Source organism: Brachypodium distachyon, chromosome 3 (genome assembly GCF_000005505.3).
Source record: "Brachypodium distachyon strain Bd21 chromosome 3, Brachypodium_distachyon_v3.0, whole genome shotgun sequence".
Lineage (NCBI taxonomy): Eukaryota > Viridiplantae > Streptophyta > Magnoliopsida > Poales > Poaceae > Brachypodium > Brachypodium distachyon.
This window is the reverse complement of record NC_016133.3, coordinates 16,296,157-16,317,531: the sequence shown is the minus strand read 5'-3', so window position 1 is coordinate 16,317,531 and position 21,375 is coordinate 16,296,157. Positions and strand designations below refer to the sequence as shown.

Below are 21,375 nucleotides of genomic sequence, written 5' to 3'. Positions count from 1 at the left end.
TCGAGGGTTTGAGAACAATTGCTTCTTATTATTACGATCTTCTAGATATCACAAATGATTTTTGTATAAATGGATGTGATGCGTATGCCACTCTACTTCTAAGTCACTGGCTGAGATTCATGCAAATACAAAAGTAAGTACACAATGAGTGAAAAGTAGTCACTGTTCCTTAAAAAAAGAGTCCATAATGAGACAGTCAAAAGGCACCAATTAAATTTGTGTCACGTGCAATATTTGTAGGTGATGTGGTGCAATCGCTATGAGCCCAAAACCGCACTTGGGTTCTACGTACTCTCTCCATTCCACAACATTGTACTCCCTCCGTCCTGAATTAACCGGAGTGAATTTATAAAAATCTACACAAATTCACGTCAGTTATTTTGGGATGGAAGGAGTATGCGTTTTGCAAATAATAATATCATTGTAGTATGTGTTTTGCAAAAGACTTGTACGTCATATTTTTTACTAATTTTTTAAACATATATATATATAAGTCAAAGTTATAGTGAAATTGCATGTGCATTGGAAAAGTCAAAACATATCTTATACTCCCGTACACATTCATCTTCCTCTTCTTTTTCTGACAGGCACATTCATCTTTCTTGCATCACCGTCGCTTTCGTTTTCACTTGGTTGGCAGCGGGCAAAAAAAATAAAAAAAATCGGACGCAACAAGTGTCCGGCTGGCTGGCTGGGGAATGCTTTCTGTAGGCACGGACTGTTCATACCGACGCGGGACTGCGGGAGCGAGCCAGAACGGTCGCGACCGTTCCGGAGTTAAAAGTTCCTCCTCGTCCTCGGCCCCGTTTCCCGTTTCAAGTCCCGGCGGTCGCTGACGTCACCGCTCACCCCGTCCCTGGGCAGGTGGCCCCGACCTGGCAGTGACTAGGAGGCCGGCTATAAAGCACGCCACCCCTCCTCCCTTCGCTTCCCCAGCTGGCATATCAGAGACGAGAGAGCGCTCCCTAATTCCATTCCAATCTCGTCCCCTCGTCATCGATCGATCCTTCTAGAAGCGTGAGGAGGGAGAGAGACCGATGGCACCCACGGCGGCGGAGCAGGGCGGGCACCCGCAGCACACGAAGAAGGCGGTGGGGCTCGCCGCGCGCGACGCCTCCGGCCACCTCTCCCCGCTCGCCATCACCCGGAGGTACCATCGAGCCCACGCGCCTCTCTTCCTCTCTCGATCAGCCCGTGGGGTTTCTATAGAATGTCCCTGTGTATCTAGGATTTAATTTTGCCGTTCGTTGTTTTGTTCGTCCGTGCGCCGCCGCCATCGATCGTCGTTTGAGCCGGGCCGCCACCGGGGACGTGCGGACGGGTTGGATCCGGTCCCTAGGGTTATGGCGGCGCTGTGCGCCGTCCGATTCGCCCGGTTTGCGCTTGTTTTTTTTCCGGTAATCCCCGGGCAGCGAACGTACTAGTAGCTCTGCATGCTTCTGGGGAATAATTTATTCCAGGAAGATTGTCGTCTAGCTAATGGTGGTTAACGATGAATTATATTGGACCTGATTAATCGCTTAGCGGGGTCATCTTAGACGCGAACTGTTGCTGGAATTCTCGCAAAATTATTCAGCTAGCTAGAAATTTTGTTTTCTGTAGCAACTTTTCACACTGGTGTTGGCGATACTTATCTCGATCGATTATAGTGGGATATGGACTGCGAATCCTCCAATGTTCCCAACATGCCCTTATGATTATTGTGAATCCGCGTGGATAATTCTCGTTCGTTTGGTACTCGATCCTATGTGGATTTTGTTTTTCTGGATTAAGATATGGCTAACATGATTGAATTTCTAATGTCACACTTATGTGAAATTTGGTCTTTCCAAATGAAGCCTTCATTTTAGATGCGGTAAACGAGTGTGACATACTATCAGGGTTGTGTACCATGCAACAGAAGCTAGGCCAGAATTATGTGTGCATGACCAATTCAAGCAAATGAACATTGACGCCACTGTCAAGCCATGAGTCACCCTCAACTGCCTGTAGTCACCTTGTAGTACCGCTGTGTGCGCCCGTCGCTTTAGCTCTTTCTGTGTGTGGTATGAGTCGACTGGCTCATGTGGGCAAATCTCAACGGCACGTATCTCTCTGAGGGAAAGAGGCAGTGCACGCATTGAACCGTGGGAACTGACACCACTGCCGTAGGAACCGAGGTTGTTGTGACGATTTAAGGTTCTGAGAAAATTAATTTTAGCTATATAGTACCCTCGGCCAGTTCAAAGTACATATTGATGTTGATTATCATACAGCATGCAGTCAAGCTTGTTTGTCTTTTCCCTGCAAAGAAAACGTCCATGTCTTGACAGATTGATTGCTAGAAGAATTTTTTTCATGTTCATTAGATGCAAATGGTACCTCTTATCACAAGTTCACCATTAGAATTTTCATAGGAAATCATACGATGACATAATTTTATGGTCTTACTATACATACTAGTGTAAGGTGGTTGATAGATGGATCGATGCTCTGCAGTCTTCTTTGCTAAATTTAGTAAAATTCTGTGTAAGTGTCTATTTGCCTGAAAAGGTCTGAGCTATCTCTTTTGTTTGCACTTGCTTGGATGAGTAAAACTATTTGTCTGAACAAAAAAAAAATCAGCAGTTGATTAAAAAAAGTTCATCACAACAAGTTTTGGTCATTTGCATGCATGACAAGCTGGACCAATTTGCAGGAGTGACCACCTAACGAGTTGACTAATACTACTAGTGAACACTGTTACCTATATCATTAATTTGGTTTGATCTTGGCCTGTATATATTGTTTGGATTGACACACTTTTTAACCTGTTTCTTCTCGTAATCTTTCAGGAGCACTGGGGACGATGACGTGGCGATAAAGATCCTGTACTGCGGGATCTGCCACTCGGACCTGCACAGCATCAGGAACGAGTGGGCGAACGCCACGTACCCGATGATCCCAGGGCACGAGATCGCCGGCGAGGTGACAGAGGTGGGCAAGAACGTGACCAAGTTCAAGGCCGGCGACCGCGTGGGCGTCGGGTGCATGGTGAACTCATGCCAATCATGCGAGAGCTGCGACGTCGGCTTCGAGAACCAGTGCCCGGGCATGATCTTCACCTACAACTCCACGGACCGCGACGGCACCTGCACCTACGGCGGCTACTCGAGCGCCGTGGTGGTGCACGAGCGGTTCGTGGTCCGGTTTCCCGACGCCATGCCGCTGGACAAGGGAGCGCCGCTGCTGTGCGCCGGCATCACCGTGTACAGCCCCATGAAGTACCACGGCCTCAACGTGCCCGGGCTGCACCTGGGGGTCCTGGGCCTCGGCGGGCTCGGCCACGTGGCGGTCAAGTTCGGCAAGGCGTTCGGGATGAAGGTGACCGTGATCAGCTCGTCGCCCGGGAAGAAGGAGGAGGCCCTCGGGCTGCTCGGCGCCGACGCCTTCGTCGTCAGCAAAGACCCCGAAGAGATGAAGGTGAAATTAAGATGATGGTTGGTCACAGATTAGTTTGTCCAGGGGAGAAATTAAAAGATCTCATGTTTTGGTTTCCTTGGCTGCAGGCAGCGATGGGCACCATGGATGGCATCATCAACACGGTGTCTGCAAACGTTCCCATGGCCCCTCTGTTTGGGCTGCTGAAGCCCAACGGCAAGATGATCATGGTCGGCCTCCCTGACAAGCCCATCGAGGTCCCTGCCTTCGCCCTCGTTGCTAGTAAGTCTTTCCTCATAAATCATCGTTCTACCTACTCGTGGCTCAGGTGTAGGAAGAAACCAGTAATCTGGTAAACATTTGTGCAGAGAACAAGACCCTGGCCGGGAGCTGCATCGGCGGCATGGCCGACACGCAGGAGATGCTGGACATTGCGGCGAAGCACGGCGTGACGGCGGAGATCGAGGTGGTGGGAGCGGACTACGTGAACACGGCCCTGGAGCGTCTCGTCAAGGCCGACGTTAGGTACCGCTTCGTCATCGACATCGCCAACACCCTCGACAAGGTCGCCGGAGCCGCCGCAGAGTGATACCAGTGCTGCTCCTGCCTGCCTGCCAACGTCGTTCGCTGGTCTCTGCTTACAAACTATAGGAATAAACAGTCTCCAAATTGTTGTCAGTGATGTCGCAGTGTAGTGTTTTGTGGTTGTGTCTAGAACGCCGGCGAGTAAGACGAAAATCTGTGACGCTGATGTAGAAACATAATGGGTGGTCATATGTTGTAGACATTGTTCTTTTCTTTGTGGGAATTGATGGGAGGATTTTACTTCTTGCGGTCATCCTATCTTTCAAGAGTTCCTCTTCTTTCTTTCTCTTTCTTATTTTCTTGCGCAAAAATCCAATTGCCTAAGCGCCCGGAGTCTTCTGCACGCAATAGCTCGAAGCTCCTACCCACGTCTTCGTTGAAAGATCTTCTCTAGCTATTGAGTGCACCACGAAAACTACCTACCCCAGTGACCAGTCCACATCTTCGTTGAAAGAGATCCACTATTGCCCCGGTTTATAATTAAGTTTCAATCTACCTCTTCGTTGAAAGAGTACAACAGAAACATCATCAGCAATAATTCCTTCTGACACCAAAAATAGAATCAAAGCAGGGAAGAACACGCAACTTCGATGAAGGTAGAACAATCTGAAATAACAGAAGCTATCTGTAGTATAGCACAACATGTCTTGAACAATCTGGAAAGCTAGTTTGAACAAGATTCTGAAAGCAAGTAGGAGCACAAAACTGTGTCTTCATTGTCGTCAGATCACAGGCTATTTCAACAATTTATTTGAACCACAAAGAACTATATAATAATATCAGTAATCTGTAGCCATTCATACATCTGTATTTCGCAAACACAACATACTCCGGGTGCACAGGCCACCACTTCACAAGCCATTTCCATACGCCGTGCAAAATATTATCTAGCGAGGCTTGTCGTCAGGAATAACCAGCTCATGATTGAATGCATAGACATAGGTTAATTCCTTCTTTCACGCACGGGCTCGTGTGACAGGTTAGTTCATTCAAGCCGTAATCCCAATGGATATTTTGCCATCACCGTGGTGCAGATCTCAGTCCCGATGCTGTCTATACATGCACTAGAACTGCATAAGGTAATGTATGATTTACTTCAAAAGTTGATGGATAATCAAAGCATCAGAATTCATGAGACTAAACAAAATTAGAATTTAGAGGCCAAACTTTGCAGAAAATTAGCAGCTACTTTTACAGTTCTAGTTTTTATATCAAAGCAGGTAACAGACTGACAAAACAGGGTACTCTAACAGAGTGAATGAAATGAATATACTCACCTTGTGATCATCCATTCAAGAACTTCTCTTCTTAGCAACTCTAACTTGGAGCATCAAATGGACATCTCTCTTGAATATGGACCTCAATTCTTCATTGGCTTCAATACCGATTCTCCTGGAACAATTGCCCCAAACAAACACATCAGTATCAAACACGCGAGCACATTCAATAGGAGCACGTTTTAGTAAGAGAATATTACCCGATCTTGGAGCCATTTTTCCCGACAAGAATCTGACGTTGGCTTTGCTTAGGTGCAATGAAGTGCTGTTCTACCCTAAGAGAACCATCTTTTAGCTCTTTCCAATCCATCAGCCGATGCTCAATTACATATGGTATTTCCTGCAGATGTCATATTTAGCAAATAATTCCGTCGTAATCAAGGAGCACCAAGTTCCACATCAGAAATATGTACAGAAATTACTTGGTGAATATGATCTAGCATCTTCTCTCGTACGACCTCCAGTGATATGGTTTTCATTACTTCTTCAGTCATTGTGGTTGGTTCCTCGTCCCAAGGTCTTCTCACTGCCTATAGGTAAGAGATATTGTTTCGCAAATTGATCAGAAGAAAGTTGATCCCATCAGATATATCAAATTTGCTACTGAAAAGCACCTAAAAGGAGCACATAAAGGCTCGTTAATGTTATTTTGCTACTGAAAAGCCCTAGTTATTAGTTAGCAACCAAAGACATTTCAGTTTGGAGCAAAATAATAAAAGAAGCATCAAAACAAGAATATTGAATTCATGAGGTTCCTAAATCTTCTGGATTTTCATCCCAAACACTGTACAATTTACAAGTACAGAGAATATAGCCAGTTAAAATTCAAGGTAAACCAAGTGTTGGGCACAAGTTTAAATACCTGGTCCATCAAGTACTGTACTAGGTCTTTCACTCCTTTGCCTTTTAGTCCAGATACCATGAAGTACCTATCATTCGAAGCAAATTCCAATCAGGCAGATAAAAAAAATAAAATAGAAAGACAATGTAAGCCCACATGCAAACTAAGGAGCACCTTTCAAATCCAGGAAGATCTTCAAATTCCTTTGCAACTTTAAGCAAGTCCTTTTTGTCTTCCACTAGGTCAACCTTATTCATGCATAATATGCGTTTCTGGTTTGGGTTTACTTCGGCACCCAATCGTTTTATTAACTTTATCACTCTCGAATCAGGCCTGTATAAATGAAAACATGTTTAGTTCACCATCACCAGTTATATTGAAAAATTCTGGCTGAAACTTGACTGCTGATCCTGACAGGAAAATAAAGATGAAAAATAGATGTGAGACAAAGAATTTACATCTTAAGATGCCTGTTCACGTCAAACATGACTATTAGTAAATCATAGAGATTAACTGAACTCCAGGCACTCTCCACACGAACTGTGACATCCCTATGAGGAAATCCATGGTGCCCTAACATGAGCCCTGGGGTGTCAAAAAAGCACTGCAGAGAATTTTATCAGCTGAAAACTTCAAGAAGATTTTTAACAGGATTCTGAGAGTCATGTTTTTCGCAGCAGATCTTTAATTACGAGGTGTATCTATGGATAGTATTATATTATGATGTAAATTAGATACATATGCTTTACATTGCAAATATAATTTTCATAATTTCGAAGAATAAAATAGATAGCATGCACTACTGATGTAGTAATCAGATGCGTTAATGCAATCAAAACTCACGAAGAAAAATACAAGTTCCGAAGGACATGAGAAACTATACACAGCATTTCTAGTTTCTAATTATTTGAAAACAATATTCAACCAAGTCATTTCAAAAAGATTGTGCTACCAAGCAACCCAGTTTTGAATCCCGCCTGGCTATTAATAATGTGTCAAGGGTGGTACTACCATTTGCCTCATAATTGATGTGTTTTAGAGAACCATGCTAAGGTCAAAAGATGAAAAATGCAGACCCCTGTTCTAGCACATATAGATATTTGATAACAGAACATACTATCTGAGTTTTCCCTTTTGTCAGCACCCCCAAAATTTCATGAGTTGTCGTATTTGTCTTGCGGGAGACTGCAGCCACTTTTGATCCAACCTGATAGCAAATATAAACCAAGGAAACGTAAGGAATCAATACATTTAGCTACAAAGCCGGTGATTTTACTATCAATATGGCAGAAATACTTAAACCATTGAAAAAGGCATCATAACAGCAGCAGCAATTGACATCCAGTATTGATACTCCCTCACTGAAATAGATGTCACTCTAGAACTTTCACAACAACCAGTTTGTATTTAGAAAATATACTATCCATTTATTTGGGTCACTTAATGGTCTTCAGATGGTAATACATGGCATCTGGATTCAGGAATAGCTGAACCGAGGGGTATAAAGAGGAATAAATGGTGCAGAACTGCATATTATCTTAGTCCTAGAATGTTATGTAGATTTTGCGGGTCATGGACACAAATTAAGTACCCTAACAAGCTATTCGAGACCTTGTTTTGGGGCATTCTCTAACGTTACTAACAAGCTAAGTACTATTGGAGAATAGAGATGATCTTGCTTGTTACTACTAGCAACTACTCCTAGTTATTGACGACATTGGTGGAACACACAATTAACATGGGGGCAGAAAATATTCATTTTGGAATTAAAGAAGCCACACATACCACGGTGTTGGTGAGCGACGACTTGCCGGCGTTTGGCGCGCCGACGATCCCGACGGAGAGCGACATCTGGTCCTCCTCCCTGACCTCCCCGGGCCCCTCCTCCTCGTCCTCGTCGGGCGGCTCCAGCGCGGCCTCGAGCAGCGCGAGCGCCACCTCCCGCGACCGCTCCTCCTCCACCGCATCTACCGCATTCGTCTCGCCGAAGAGCGCCTCGTCGGCGCGCGCGCGGAGGGAGGGGTCGAACCGGAGCTTGCGCAGCGCGGAGACGGGGGTGTGGGCGCGGACGGGGGTGGGGTCCGGGGTGGTGAGGGAGAAGTCGGCGCTGTCGAAGTCGGCGGCCGGGGATTCGGAGTCCGAGGAGGCGGCAGCGGAGGAGGACGAGGAGGAGGTGGAGAGGAGGCGGAGGATGGGAAGAGGGACGGGGATCGTAGAGGAGGTTAGAGTCTGGAGCGGGCGGAGAGCTTGGACGAGGCGGCGCATGGCGGCGGCGGCGGCCGGCGGCTGAGGCGGAGGGTTTAAGGGCGTTTTTTGGAGAAATGCGCGCAGAGAGATAGAGAGAGAGAGAGAGAGAATGGGGGAGAAACGATACGAGGTCTGTGAGTCTGTCTGTGGCTTGTGGCACTGGAAGTTGGCTTGGGCTTCTTTCTGTGAATGAAGATGGGAAGTGATTGGGCCTCAGGCTTCGGCTGAAAAGGTCTCGTGCCACGGTGAGGCCCCTTCTGGATTCCCAAAATAAAAATTCCCCCGTTGGATTGAAGGAACCATGTAGGAATATTTGGGCCATCTGGATGGGCACTCACTCGGTCACTCCAAGATTGTTGAAATGCCTCCACCCATGCATACAAGGCCCAAACAAAAATTCATGCAAAATTTTAAACGAGAAGTAGGCAAATAATATTTTGACATATGTATGCAAGAGAATAATATCATTAGAAAATATTTTAAATACGAATCAAATGATATTGCTTGATTTCACGATAATCTTGTACTGCTAATCCAATTGTTGACCAAAGTTTGAAACAGAATTACAAAATTGTGTGTGGACCATATGGATGGAGTTCACTTTTCGTTTATGCTTCGGCTTGTATGAACCTCTAGAAACAACAATTTGCTGATTTCATTAATGGAATCGGGAGCCTGGCTCCTTTTATTTAAAGAAAAAATGGAGCACTGTTTAAGACCACAGAAACACGATAAGGTCTGAGCTCCCTTTTTCGTGGGTGGGGGGGAGACCGGGGAAGAGATGAACAGACAGAGGCCCCCGCCGCTCTCTTTTCTGTGTGGGCACGGGTGTAGTTCTCTATTCAAGCGCGAGGGTAGCAGATGTGGTGCAGGGTCCGTGTCCCTGCGGACTAGCTCTTGGACAGTTGCACTATTGGATTGATCCTAACTCTAGAGGAGATGCAAGTGCAGACGGGATCCTGCCTATGTTCCTCTAGACCACTTATCTGTTCTCTCACTTTTTATCTGTTCCCAGTCATGCCGATGTCTTTTCCCAGTCATTTATCTGTTCTCTCACCTTTTCTTTTTGTCCAATCACTATGCCAAGGAGCAAGGATCGACGAGAAACATAGCATCAAGTGCATGTCACTGTTTGGTCAAAAAAAAGTGAGATGTCATTGTACCTGCCTATACAAATAGTTTACGGTGTACACACGGATGGTGCACACAAACCAAACGTACACCACATGAACCCGAGTGTGCCTTCAAGTCATGCGTCAGAATTGATGGATGCGTGAGTTAAACTTGTGAACCTGGCTAATGTAGTAATCTTTCCGATTCATAATAATTGTCTTGGATTTATACAAAGTTTATACAAAATCAAAATCATTTAGTACAAAATTTATACTAAGTAACACCTAATGCACGTAAGTTGCTGAGAATCTTATTAAAACGTGCAAAGAATTTATCCAAAAATTCACCTGTATTCATCTCAAATCTCATGTACTCCTTTTTGTACAAGTCCTGACGCACTTCCTTAACAGAGTTTGATCCTTCATGATAACCACAAAGTGCGTTCCATACCTCATGAGCGGATGCAAGGTGAGCGACACGGTCGAAGTCACTTCGATGTAGACCTTGGATGATGCAGTTCCTCGCCTTGTAGTTGTTCTCCACATGGACCAAGTTTGTTGGTGTGATCGCATCATCCGCGGGGAGCTCGTAGGGCTTGGCGACTTTCTCCCATATGGCGTAACTTTGTGCCATGATGTATGCCTTCATCTTGGCCTTCCAGAACTGAAAATCAACACCATCGAACACACAGGGTTTGTAAAATACCTATCCATATCTAGTAAATCTAATCAACCGGTTAAGATAAATTAGAAGGACTTGGCTCTGATACCAATGGTGAGATCGAGATAGGCAATCAGAGGTGGGTGGGGGGGGGGTGAATGATTGTGCAGAAGCAAATTAAAACTTTTTCCGAAAGTTCAAACTCTAAATTACGTTTCTGTCCGTGATAGTAAAACAGTCGTAACTTTTGATAGGACGAACCAAAAAATACGTACGAGTATGCAAAAGAAAGGTATTGAAATTATCTAACCAACGCAACACGAATCAGCTCAATTGGACTTACGAATCAAAAGATATGATCAAAACATTAACAGCTGATAGAAAGTTACGAGAATTAATCTATAATCGATTTCGAGGAATAACAAGAAAGATGAAGTAATCGCGATCTTTCCTTGATCTCGTGGTAAACCTGCAGCAAAGTATTATGAACTCGTGATAAACCTGCAGCAAAGTGTTAGAAAGATCTAGCACAAAGAATCCACGAAGATCCGAGAAGAACAGAGATGACACCACCAACGAATTTCTTTATTGCAACGATGTCGATCGATTACAAAAGATGCAACCATGCATCTCATGATGGGTTTGTTGCATGGAAAACAAAAAAATTCCTACGAGATGTGCGGAAGAAACCCAAGATCATATCTAGTAGATGTAAGTAACGAGAGGGATAATGAGCATCTTACCCTCATAAACCACAAAACGTTACGATCACGAGATCGTTGTTGGCGTAGTGGAACTTTCGATGAGATCAATCTCAGTGCAGAAACGACGGCACCTCCTTGGTATCCACACGTTCAGCTTCATGTCGTCTCCTCCTTCTTGATCCAGCAAGCGAGGGGAAGAGGTCGATGAGATTCTGGCAGCACGACGGCGTGGTGGTAACTATGGTGGAGAGCTCCGCGGGCAGGGCTTCGCTGCGCGCTAGAGAGGAGGGGGAGAGGGGCTCAGGGAAGAGAGATCCAGCCGAGAGCTTGGTGTGTCCTCTCCCCCTGCCCCTCCCCTCTATTTATATAGGGGGGTGGTGGCCAGGGTTTGCCCCTCCTCCAAGGAGAGTCTAGGGCCGGCCAGGGGAGGGAAAGGAGTCTCGGGACTCCTTCCCACGTGTGGTCTCCCCACGTACGTGGTTTCCACCTCATGGTGGAGTCCCCACGGTTCCCTCTCCCCTAATGGGCCTAGGGGATAATTAATTCGATTGCTCCAATTAATTCATATAGAGGCCCAATTAAATTCTCAGGAATATTTTGGAACATTTCAGAACCTTCTGAGAACCTGCGGAACCTTCTAGAATATTCCCGGTCAATACCAGAAAATATCCCGAACTTTTCCGAAACCCTGAAACAGCTTTTCCATACATAAATCATTATCTCCGGACCATTCCGAAGCTCCTCGTGATGTCCTGGATCCCATCCGAGACTCCGAAACAATATTCGATATCACCATCTATTTATCTCATCGAACCCTAGCGACATAAAGCGTTAAGTGTGTGACTCTACGGGTTCGAGAACATGTGGACATGACCGAGACACCTCTCCGATCAATAACCAATAGCAAGACCTGGATGTCCATAATGGTTCCCACATATTACACGAAGATCTCATCAGTTGAACCACGATGTCGAGGATTCAATTAATCCGGTATCCAATTCCCTTTGTCTCGCGATATATTACTTGCCCGAGATTTGATCGTCGGTATCACCATACCTAGTTCAATCTCGTTACCGGCAAGTTCTCTTTACTCATACCGCAATATAATATCCCCGTGACTAAACACATTAGTCACATGGTCGCAAGCTCATTAGGATGTTATATTACCGAGAGGGCCCAGAGATATCTCTTTGTCACATGGAGTGACAAATCCCAGTCTTGATCCATACAACCCAACAAGCACCTTCCGAGATATCTGAAGAACAACTTTATGATCACCCAGTTACGAGATGACGGTTGATGTTCACAAAGTATTCTTCCGGTTCTAGGGAGTGGCATGATCTCATGGTCTAAGGAAATGATAGTTGACATAATAAAAGCATTAACAATTTAAACTTAAGTGACACGATCAAAAGCTATGCTTAGGTTTGGGTCTGTCCATCACATCATTCTCCTAATGATATGACCTCGTTATTAAATGACAACACATGTCTATGGTTAGGAAACCTTTACTATCTTTTAATCAACGAGCTAATCTAGTAGAGGCGTATTAGGGACACGGTATTTGTTTATTTATCCACACACATGTATTTAGTTTCCTGTTAATACAATTATAGTATGGATAATAAACATTTATCAAGAACAAGGAAATATGATAATAACATATTTATTATTGCCTCAGGGCATATTTCCAATATCCAAGAACTCTCCAAGGATTGATCTAGATTCAAAGCTCTGAGTTCCCTCCCGTCTTTGCTAAAACCCTAGCCTAGACGCCCTCTATTTATAAGGGAAAATTCGCGACCCTAAACCGAGTCCGAATCCAACACGAACTCCTCTGTCCTGGTCGGTATTCTGCCCGTGGAGCCCACATAGAAACTCGGATTGAGATGACTCCGAAAGTAAAGTTGTCCGTCTCGACGACGCTCACAACTTTCATGTGGACTACTTTTCCATCAGATGCCATCTTGATGACGTTGCTGTTTAATCTTTAAACGGCTCTCATCCAGCCACGACTGAACCTACATGTCTTCACGTCGATGCCACTCCGTGCCATCCACTCTTCTTATGATGTCTTCAAAACTCGACCATCACGTGTCGAATATCTCCAATACTGTTCATCTCTGGTATAAACAACGTACGGCAAACTGATGCCTTCCCGGATCATCGTAGCCTTCACTTCCATTATTCCTTCGCACGAACGTCCCGCATGACTTCAATCCTCGACCTCAGCTTCTCCCAAACTTCATCCCTCAATCCCGTCATCGACCACGTTCCTCTAGCTCCAGCAACACCTGAAAGCAACACACAAATGACCAGTACGAGCACAAGTCCACGACTTGACTCAGGGTAAGTTTCAACCCAACTCACGCCATGTTTTCACATAAAAAACTAATGGATCAACACACCACTAGCAAAGCACTAAGTCCAAACAAGATACATGTCATCACATAAATATCCATATTATCCAAAGTATCCACATCAATGTTTCATCTAAAATGCTTGCCAATGTTACACATCACCAAGACACTTGTGAACCTTGCTAAGAGGAAATTGCACATTTCACCACCTATTGGGAATGTTGTTGCGCAAAACACCACTTCTACGAATTTTTTGCAGATTTCACTACATATTGGTCTAATGAGTTGCAGATAGGTCCTAATAGCGTGTTAGACGAGTTAATCACGTTTCTGACCTGTGGGTCCCGCATGTCAGTGACAACGTGTACCGAGCCCTTTGTCCCAGTGGACCGGGTCGGGTTTGGAGCCAACTGGTTAAAAGGAAATCACGTCTGATTACGTTCCAAAATATGGTAAAAATGGTCGGATCGGGTCTGCCTCCACCGAATCGGACATGATTTCATTTTAATCGGTTGGCTCAGACCCGACCCTGTCCACCGCGGTAAGGGGCTCGGTCCACGTTGGCACTGACATGCGAGGCCCACAGGTCAAAACGTGGTTAGCTCATCTAACACGCTATTAAGACCTATCTGCTACTCATTAGACCAATATGTGCTGAAATTTGCAAAAAAATCATAAAAGTGGTGTTTTGCGCAACAACGTCCCCAGTAAGTGATGAAATGTGCAATTTCCTCACCTCGCTAATGTGGTACTCCAGTCTGATCCATCATAAATAAGTGTCTAGCAAGAATTCAAGATGTATCGGACGTCTGAAATGGTGGATACCGGAATTAAACCTGTGAATCTCCCTATTATCTTGGTGCACATATAACCATCAAGATTTACCACACGTCAAAATTGATAGGCACCGAAGTTAAACCTATGATCTCGCTAATGTTTCTCCACAAATTTTTTCAAAAATAAAAATAAGAGCTGGTTCTCATCAATAGCAAAATGTTTTAAGAGATTTGTGATATCCGCTTCGACGATACAATTTAAATCTACACCGTCGGTCCGAAGATTTGGTCGTCGTATCGTCGTCGGCGTTCCTCGTTCGACGTCACGCTCCACTACTGGTTCCAGCTCCTGTGCATATATTCTCCAATTCTTTCCATGAGATACATGTCAACTGCTGTAGTTTACGCGTTGTTCAGCACTTTGCTAGTAGTAGCTTTTCTCTAGATGGAGAATCACATCCCAAATCTTTCTCTTTTATGGTTATTAAACTACCGTAGTAGTATCTCTTTTGAGGAAAATAACGGCTTAAACTGAACTATGAATGTCCTCGTCATGGTCTCTCAGGAATATTTTTTTCAGGCTTGAGCAGTGCAAAAAGGGCATATCTCTGACTTCAGCAGTAAACTGTCTTGTTTTTTTCAGTGATCATGGCAATCTGGCAAAAAGACCATGATAAACTCACTGAAAGGCTTGTGAGTTGTGACAAGATTTACAGCCTCCCGAAATTAAATGTTTCTTGATGTTAGGGAAAGTGGCAGGTGCAGATAGTCAGATAGAACGGGACCAAAAGCTGGTTTGATTGATTCTTCAGTTAACAAGCTACAGCCTACGGATGCCTTTTCCTGCAAAAGAAGAAGACTTCTAGCTACTAGTGACAATCTGTACATTGGCGCTGATATTTCCGAAAGGAAGCCAACTATTTTACAAACTCTCAACTACCGCTTCTGTCTTGCTCACCTCATCTGGTGCCATCACAATCACCATGGATGAACAGCAAAGAACTTGCTCAAGGAATCCAGACAATCCCCTGACTATTCAGCTTTTTTAGCTATGCCCTTAATCATAACAATCTTTGTTCACATCCTGGTTTCGTTTCCCTCCTCAACTCTGCTCGATGGAAAACTGAAGCAGTGATGCAAAGAACCCTGTCAATGATAAACAAAGTTCCGGATCTTTAGGAAAGGCAGCTATCTGTTGATGCTGTCATGCCCATTTGGCGAGCAGCGACATCAGCCCCGCGCCGAGGAAAAGGGCGAGGTATGTTGCGAGCTGAAGCTTTGTATTCGTCTGCAGCTTCGGGTTGTTGAAATCTGCGGCTAGGAGATCAACAAGGGACATGTAGATCAAGATCCCTGCTGCGGCCGAGTTGAAGACCCCCTCGACGACTAGCGCGGTGGAGCTGTGCTTGCTATAGCTGGATGTGATCGCGATACCGAGTGCGATGCCGATGGGAGCGGTGAAGGAGAAGAAGGTCGCCATGAGCACGGTCGCTTTTGCCTTGAATTTTGCCTGCAGCAAGAAAATGAGGACACAAACTGTGTTACATTGTTGTTCTTGGTATATGGGACAAGTTTGAAACCTATTATTTCTCCTTACTGTTCACCCATTATAGTCAATTCTATCATTGTGATTCATAATATCTTCCGGGAAATAGAAATGAATCAATTATTGGTGGTCCCTACTGTCTGACTCTGGTACAATGTGGTCAGTGACAAGTCCAATCATTTCAACTACAAAAATATCCATCTGTGTGTACGTTCTTCACCCTGTCCCCTTCAATACGACAATGAGTCTTGTGTGTCTTCTAATCTAATTGAATTTAACATTTAGATAGTTTTTTTCAATCTTCAGCCTAAATCTAAACAGAGGAAAACCACAACCAGGGAGTTCATCACAGCCTCAAGGAATCAGTGTTTACAGAATCTTTACCTGAACAATGCAACCGCCAAGGCCAATGCCCTCAAAGAACTGATGGAAGCTTAGGGCGCCGACGAGCGGCCTGATGGTCGTCGGCCTTAGCGATGCGCCCAAGGACACACCGATGATCACTGAGTGCACCAAGATTCCCAGCTCCAGCACCTGCAGAACCACAACCCTTTGCCGGTTATTGTATATAGACAATGCCAAGCTTGGCATAATGCCAACTTGGTTGCAGAATCTGCAAATGGTGTTAATTTCCTAAATCTGTGAGGTTGGGACAAAAGAAGAGAAAGGCTTCATCTTAAATGCAAAGTGGGCGACACATCATATCATAGTAGGGCATCGGTTGTCTTGTCCTTATTAACTTATTTGGATTCTCTGCCTTTTAGAAAGTGAAAAGAGGGTCTATGTCTAACAGTCTAAGCACTGCGAGAAGCTCGTAAAAAGCTTAAAATTTTCTCAGTTCGTTGATGTTTACTGACTCAAGAAGTGGGGAATTTGAGCTCGCTGATGTCGAATTTCAAGTATCAGATACTGTAATTTATCTTGGTAACATCACGAGTCTGAAATCAATTTGAACTACCAGGTGCTGTTCCAGCGAACAAATTCAGACATTTTTAAACTGTGTTTATTTCTGGCATGCAAGAAATTCATTTGAATTACGGAGTAAGTAAATATTGGTAAGGGGCATGTGCTCACCTGAGAGACCACTCTGTGGCGGATGGTTTCAGCCGCCGAAGCCTCCTCCGGCGAGTCGGCACCGCCGTGGCCATGGCCGTGCGAGTGCACGTGGCCATGGGCGTGGCCGTGCGTGGCGTGCGTGTGCACGTGCAGGTGCCCCGCGTGGCGCTCCTCCTCGTCTTCTCCTGCCCCGGCTCCGGCGGCGGCGCGGCCGTCGTCGTCGACGGGGCGGGGCTTCCTGAAGTGGGAGCGGCGGTAGTACCCGGCGGCGAGGGAGTCGACGACCATGGTGAGCATGGCGGCGGCCATGGCGACGAGGCCGGCGAAGGGGAACCTGGAGGCCGAGGCGAGCGCGTCGAAGGCGGCGGGCAGGATGTGGACCATGCCGGTGGCGAGGATGACCCCCGCGGCGAAGGCCTTGACGGCGAAGAAGACGTCCCCGTCGGCCCGCAGCAAGGCCCAGGACCGGCCCAGAACCGGGACCAGCACCCCGGCCGCGCCCGACGCCAGGATCGACGCGATGGCGGTGAACTTCAGCCGCAGCGCCGCCGCCGCCGCCGCGGTCCCTTCTTCCTCCTCTCCGGCCAGCTCCGCCCCCGCATTATTCGCGCCGCAGTCGCACCCCGCCGCCGCCGCCGCCGCAGCGGGCGCGACGACGAGAAGAAGCACGAGACAGAGGAGCAGCAGCAGAGGAGGAGGAGCTCGCGAGGAGGTGGCCATGGCGGTGGGCTGCTTCTGGGCGTGGGAAAGGGAGGCGGCGCCGCTGGCGCTGGCTTTATAGGAGTTTTTGGCCGGGCGCGAGGAGTGTGCCATGGTGTGCTCATCCTTTCTCGCTGCGTGTGCCGGAAGCAGGAACTGACTGGCCACCAGCGTGACGTGGGAGCCATCCCTGGCCGTCGGATTTGGCTTGGTATTCGACAGAAAGCGCTCCGTGCAATGATCCGACACGGCAATGGCGTTGTCGGAGTCGGACACCCATCCACGGTTTTGTACTGAATTTTCCCGGATACTCTGCTTTTTCCGTTTGAGTCGGATGACCGTATTTTCCAGAAACAATAACGTCTATGCAAGTAAAGCAGGAAACTCTCAGCTAGCCACCAGATAACCATGTTAATTCACAATGCAACGGATCATTCAACAGAAGAAGCCAGATAGCCAAACACAGTTAGTTTCTGGTTCGTCAAGCTGAAGTTTTGACATTTGCACAGCTCCAAAAAAAAATTATGACATTGTAGATTGTCAACAAGGACAACCGTGACAACAGACAAAGCAACCACAAAAACATGTAAGCGGTACAACTTCGCCAACAAGGACAGTGGCACGGGGAAGAGGAACAAGTCGAGCAAGAAGACCCCCAAAACTGACACAAATCGGTGTGGAGATAACCAAACCATGTTCAAACAGGTAGTAGTATGAATTGGCGACATAATCACCCAGCCGGTCTACAGATAAATTCCGGATAAAACATGCATAGCTAAGACCGTATTTAAGCAGCAGAACGGGTGGAGAAGAAGTTGCCATTTTCCCCTGATCATCATCATGTTTGCATGGTGTTGACACCATGTCGTCATCCCGATTCTACACGGCGGCAGCGACACGACCCGTTTTATCTCTCTCTTTTTCCCTTTCCGGATTCTTCAGCACCAACGAGCGCCACGCCCGTTGTGGAATTCCTACCGGTTAGTTAGGCCATGAATCAGCTGCGTGTGTGTGTGCGTGTTGTTGGAGTTTCTTCTTAGTACACAAATCTGTCAGCTGTTGGAGTAGCTGGGAGACTATTGTCACAGTATGGTATATGTACCACGTGGCAAATGATCGCTCAAGCTGGTATTGACACAACATATTTTGGTCCAATTTTTTTAAAATAGAGTACAGACGCAGTCGCTTACAAATACGCAAGAACACACACCCCTACGAGCAACACCTCCGACAAGATCTTGAAATTGAGGAAGTCACCACAGACGTCTCGTAATTGACGGGCGAGTCAATCTCACCGAAAGAACATCGTCGGTTAAAACCCCTGAAATAAATTCAGATAAACGTGAACACCAATTGCCAAGCCTAAGACTTCAACCTGCGTGAGCTGGTTACACCACAAAGAACCAACCACTAAGGTATGCTTAGTTGACAATCTTACCCGAGTTTAATAGTACGTATCTTGACTTTCAAAGTTTCACTAACAAGCAAGACATATTTTGGCGAGTAAAATCAATTTTAAACCTTAAACTTGTAGACCAAGTCTGAAATAAACCCCGACTTCTCAATCCCTGAATCAGCACCCTATCCTTATTAATCCCGTTCAATCCCGACCTTCGGGAACCAAATAACTGTTTGGGAGAACGGGATTGCAGGCAAGATAGACAAATCTCGGGATTTTTATTAAAAACCCATTGAATTAGCAGATAAAAAAACTATGATAATTTTAGTAAAAAGATATATTAGAAGAAAAGAAATTTAGATGCATTCATTTTCTTCAAGGTGTACAAGTAAAACGACAAAGAGAGAATATTATGGGACATAATTAATTTGCCAAGCAACATGAGATATATGATCTCCCTCCATCCATATGCAGATTGTAAATAATATTATTGTTGTTGTTCTAGAAAACAACAGGAGTACGGGGTGCCAATGCTCGATGGCACAAATGCGAGAATAGTATGTAGGGGGTGTACACCGGCCTTATAGCGAAGGTCGCCATACACTTGGACAAGTTGACACGTCGATATTTTTGAATAGGTTCAGTCGACCCTGCGGGCACGACTTAGTCCTATGTTAGGAGAGGCTTCGAGGGGGTCGTTAGTCGGGTGTTTGGGCCGAACTCGTCTTCCCAAATCACCTATGGCGAGAGATCTCTAGGGGCCGCCTCGGACTTGGGCCAAACTTGTCTTCCCAAGTAGCGAGGTTGGGATACCCTTGACACTCTAACCTGATCCCTCTACTTCGAGTCGAGGTCGTACTAGACGGCTCGGAACCTTGAAACTAGGCTTCCTAAGTCGCGTCCCTGAGGTTGAGTCGAGACTAAGCTCGACCCAAGCACTCGAGAGCAGGCTCCTTAGGTTGCTCTAGCCCTCTCCCCTTTGATCTTATTCCAATGGAGAGTGTATGATACATGCCCCCATGGGAAGGATAATTTATAGCATAGGGTCCATGACAAAAAACCATGGCTACCCTTGAAGGAGAGGGAAATTGAGGGTAAAGTGGTTAATTCATCCCTATAGCTTTCCCCTACTCTAGCTCCTTTGACCATGAAATGGGAGGCTTGACCCTTTGACTCCTTTGACTGGCGCTTAGTTGGCATGGCTATGCCTTGTTGGCGATTTGACCGGTCTTTGAGATTTGTTGACTTGGTCACCGCCACGTAGGATTACGGCCCGGCCCATGTAAGGATTTTATTATATTACAACAGTAGCCCCCTTGAACCGGAGGTATTGGGAATGCCTTCGGGTCAACTCCAACGTTGACGGAGTGCCGTGATGCTTCATTCGATGCCTCGAGGGTAGCTCTCCTCGGGGCGAGCCACCGGCTAGGTAGGTTTTGCGAGGAAACCTGGCCTAGGTGGGCTGCCTTGTGAGATACTCGTGGTTTCGGGAGTGTCCTTCGAGACGTTGCGTTGGGGGAGCCACCGGCTAGGTAATCCTTCTCGAGGAGGAAGATAGAACTAGGTGGGCTTGGCGTATCCCAAGGGCTCTTAGGATTCTTCCTTCGGGACCTTCCTTCTGAAAAGTCATGGCCATGAAGGTCTTTCTTGCAGAATTTGGAGATCAGGGGACTCCTTTTGCAAGATAATGGAGCTGCAGGGGATTTTTTGTGAATTTCTGGCCTTCCGAGGTTCCCGGCGCGAAATTCCCGAGCCGCCAGGGGGCAGCTTGAGATTTTCCGCATCCGGGGGGGGGGGGGTTCTGTCAAGAAAATCCTCCCCCTAGGCCGCCCAACGCGCACAGGAGCGCTCCTGGGCCGCGCTCGGCTTCATGGGCCTCCCGGGCGTGCGGGCTGCGCCCGACCGGGCCTGGGAGGCTTCCCTCTTTTGTTTTCTCTCTTTTTTTTTACTGGGCCGAGATCCACTTGGCCCATCTAGCCGGCGTACCGTTTGGGGCTTAAGTTAATCGATCGGACGGACGGGGTTTCCCCCGAACCCTACATCCGACGGTGCCGGCTCATCGTCTTCCTTCGTACGGGAGGGAGAAAGGGGCTCGTCCTCCTTTCCTCTTCGGTCAACGACGCCGTCACCGGGGTGACGCTGGCGTTCACGCGGCGCGGCCAAAACAGCTCGGACCCGGGTCCCTGCCCGGAACCACCTGCTTTGCGCCTCTTCTTTTCCTTCTTTTTCCCTTTAGCTCTGCGCCCCCTGTTCCCTGGTCGGTTGACCCTTGTCTTCTTGCTATGACCGAGCTGACCAGCGAGACGTTGGGTCCGGACGTCGAGGCGAGCCTTGGTCTATAAAAACGGGGCCAGGGAGCACAAGATGGGCACAACACACTCTCGTTTTCCTCTCCTCCGGTGCCGAAGACGCGCTTCGGCGGCACCCGAGGACGGAGGTGAGACCGGTGGCTCGTAGGTGCCCGGTGAGGGCGTTTAGCCAGTCCATTCCGTCGCCGAAGGTGTTCAGGGTGATTGAGTCTTCGTGGGGGACACGATTTCGGCGCGCTTCGGGCTTTGAACGGTGTCGGCATTGCCTTGAATTCGAGCCAAGGAAAGGCGGCGCCCGGGAGCTCCACTGCCCTTGTCAAGGTGAGCCATGGTCGCCGTCTACCCATGCTGTGTCGCAGTCGGAATGCAGTCGGCATGGGATGGAGACTCCCCTGTCGCGCGGA

General features: G+C 46.8%; 3 protein-coding genes across 4 annotated transcripts; 1 reads left to right on the top strand and 2 right to left on the bottom strand.

The window, feature by feature from the left end:
- The first annotated feature begins 902 nt into the window (after positions 1-902).
- Positions 903-4,237, top strand: LOC100835744 (probable cinnamyl alcohol dehydrogenase 5). Its single transcript, XM_003573500.3, has 4 exons — positions 903-1,150; positions 2,814-3,441; positions 3,528-3,681; positions 3,768-4,237. Exons 1-4 carry the CDS (start codon positions 1,038-1,040, stop codon positions 3,986-3,988), a joined length of 1,116 nt encoding a protein of 371 aa, XP_003573548.1. The 5' UTR covers positions 903-1,037; the 3' UTR covers positions 3,989-4,237.
- A 354-nt stretch (positions 4,238-4,591) lies between these two features.
- LOC100835437 (GTP-binding protein ERG) lies at positions 4,592-8,500 on the bottom strand. Of its 2 annotated transcripts, none has more exons than XM_010236161.3 (9): positions 7,888-8,500; positions 7,220-7,309; positions 6,561-6,706; positions 6,277-6,435; positions 6,124-6,190; positions 5,684-5,791; positions 5,462-5,601; positions 5,262-5,376; positions 4,592-5,037 (listed from the first exon to the last, which is right to left on the bottom strand). In XM_010236161.3, the coding sequence occupies exons 1-8, from the start codon at positions 8,365-8,367 to the stop codon at positions 5,277-5,279; spliced, it is 1,290 nt and encodes a 429-aa protein (XP_010234463.1). In that variant the 5' UTR covers positions 8,368-8,500; the 3' UTR covers positions 4,592-5,037; positions 5,262-5,276. The 2 variants fall into 2 exon arrangements, with proteins under 2 accessions (XP_010234463.1, XP_003573547.1); XM_003573499.4 differs by having other exon boundaries at positions 4,597-5,054; positions 7,888-8,499.
- A 6,234-nt stretch (positions 8,501-14,734) lies between these two features.
- Positions 14,735-18,027, bottom strand: LOC100827894 (zinc transporter 4). The gene is made up of 3 exons (XM_003571482.4): positions 16,583-18,027; positions 15,893-16,042; positions 14,735-15,472 (listed from the first exon to the last, which is right to left on the bottom strand). The coding sequence occupies exons 1-3, from the start codon at positions 17,375-17,377 to the stop codon at positions 15,167-15,169; spliced, it is 1,251 nt and encodes a 416-aa protein (XP_003571530.1). The 5' UTR covers positions 17,378-18,027; the 3' UTR covers positions 14,735-15,166.
- Positions 18,028-21,375: the final 3,348 nt, after the last annotated feature.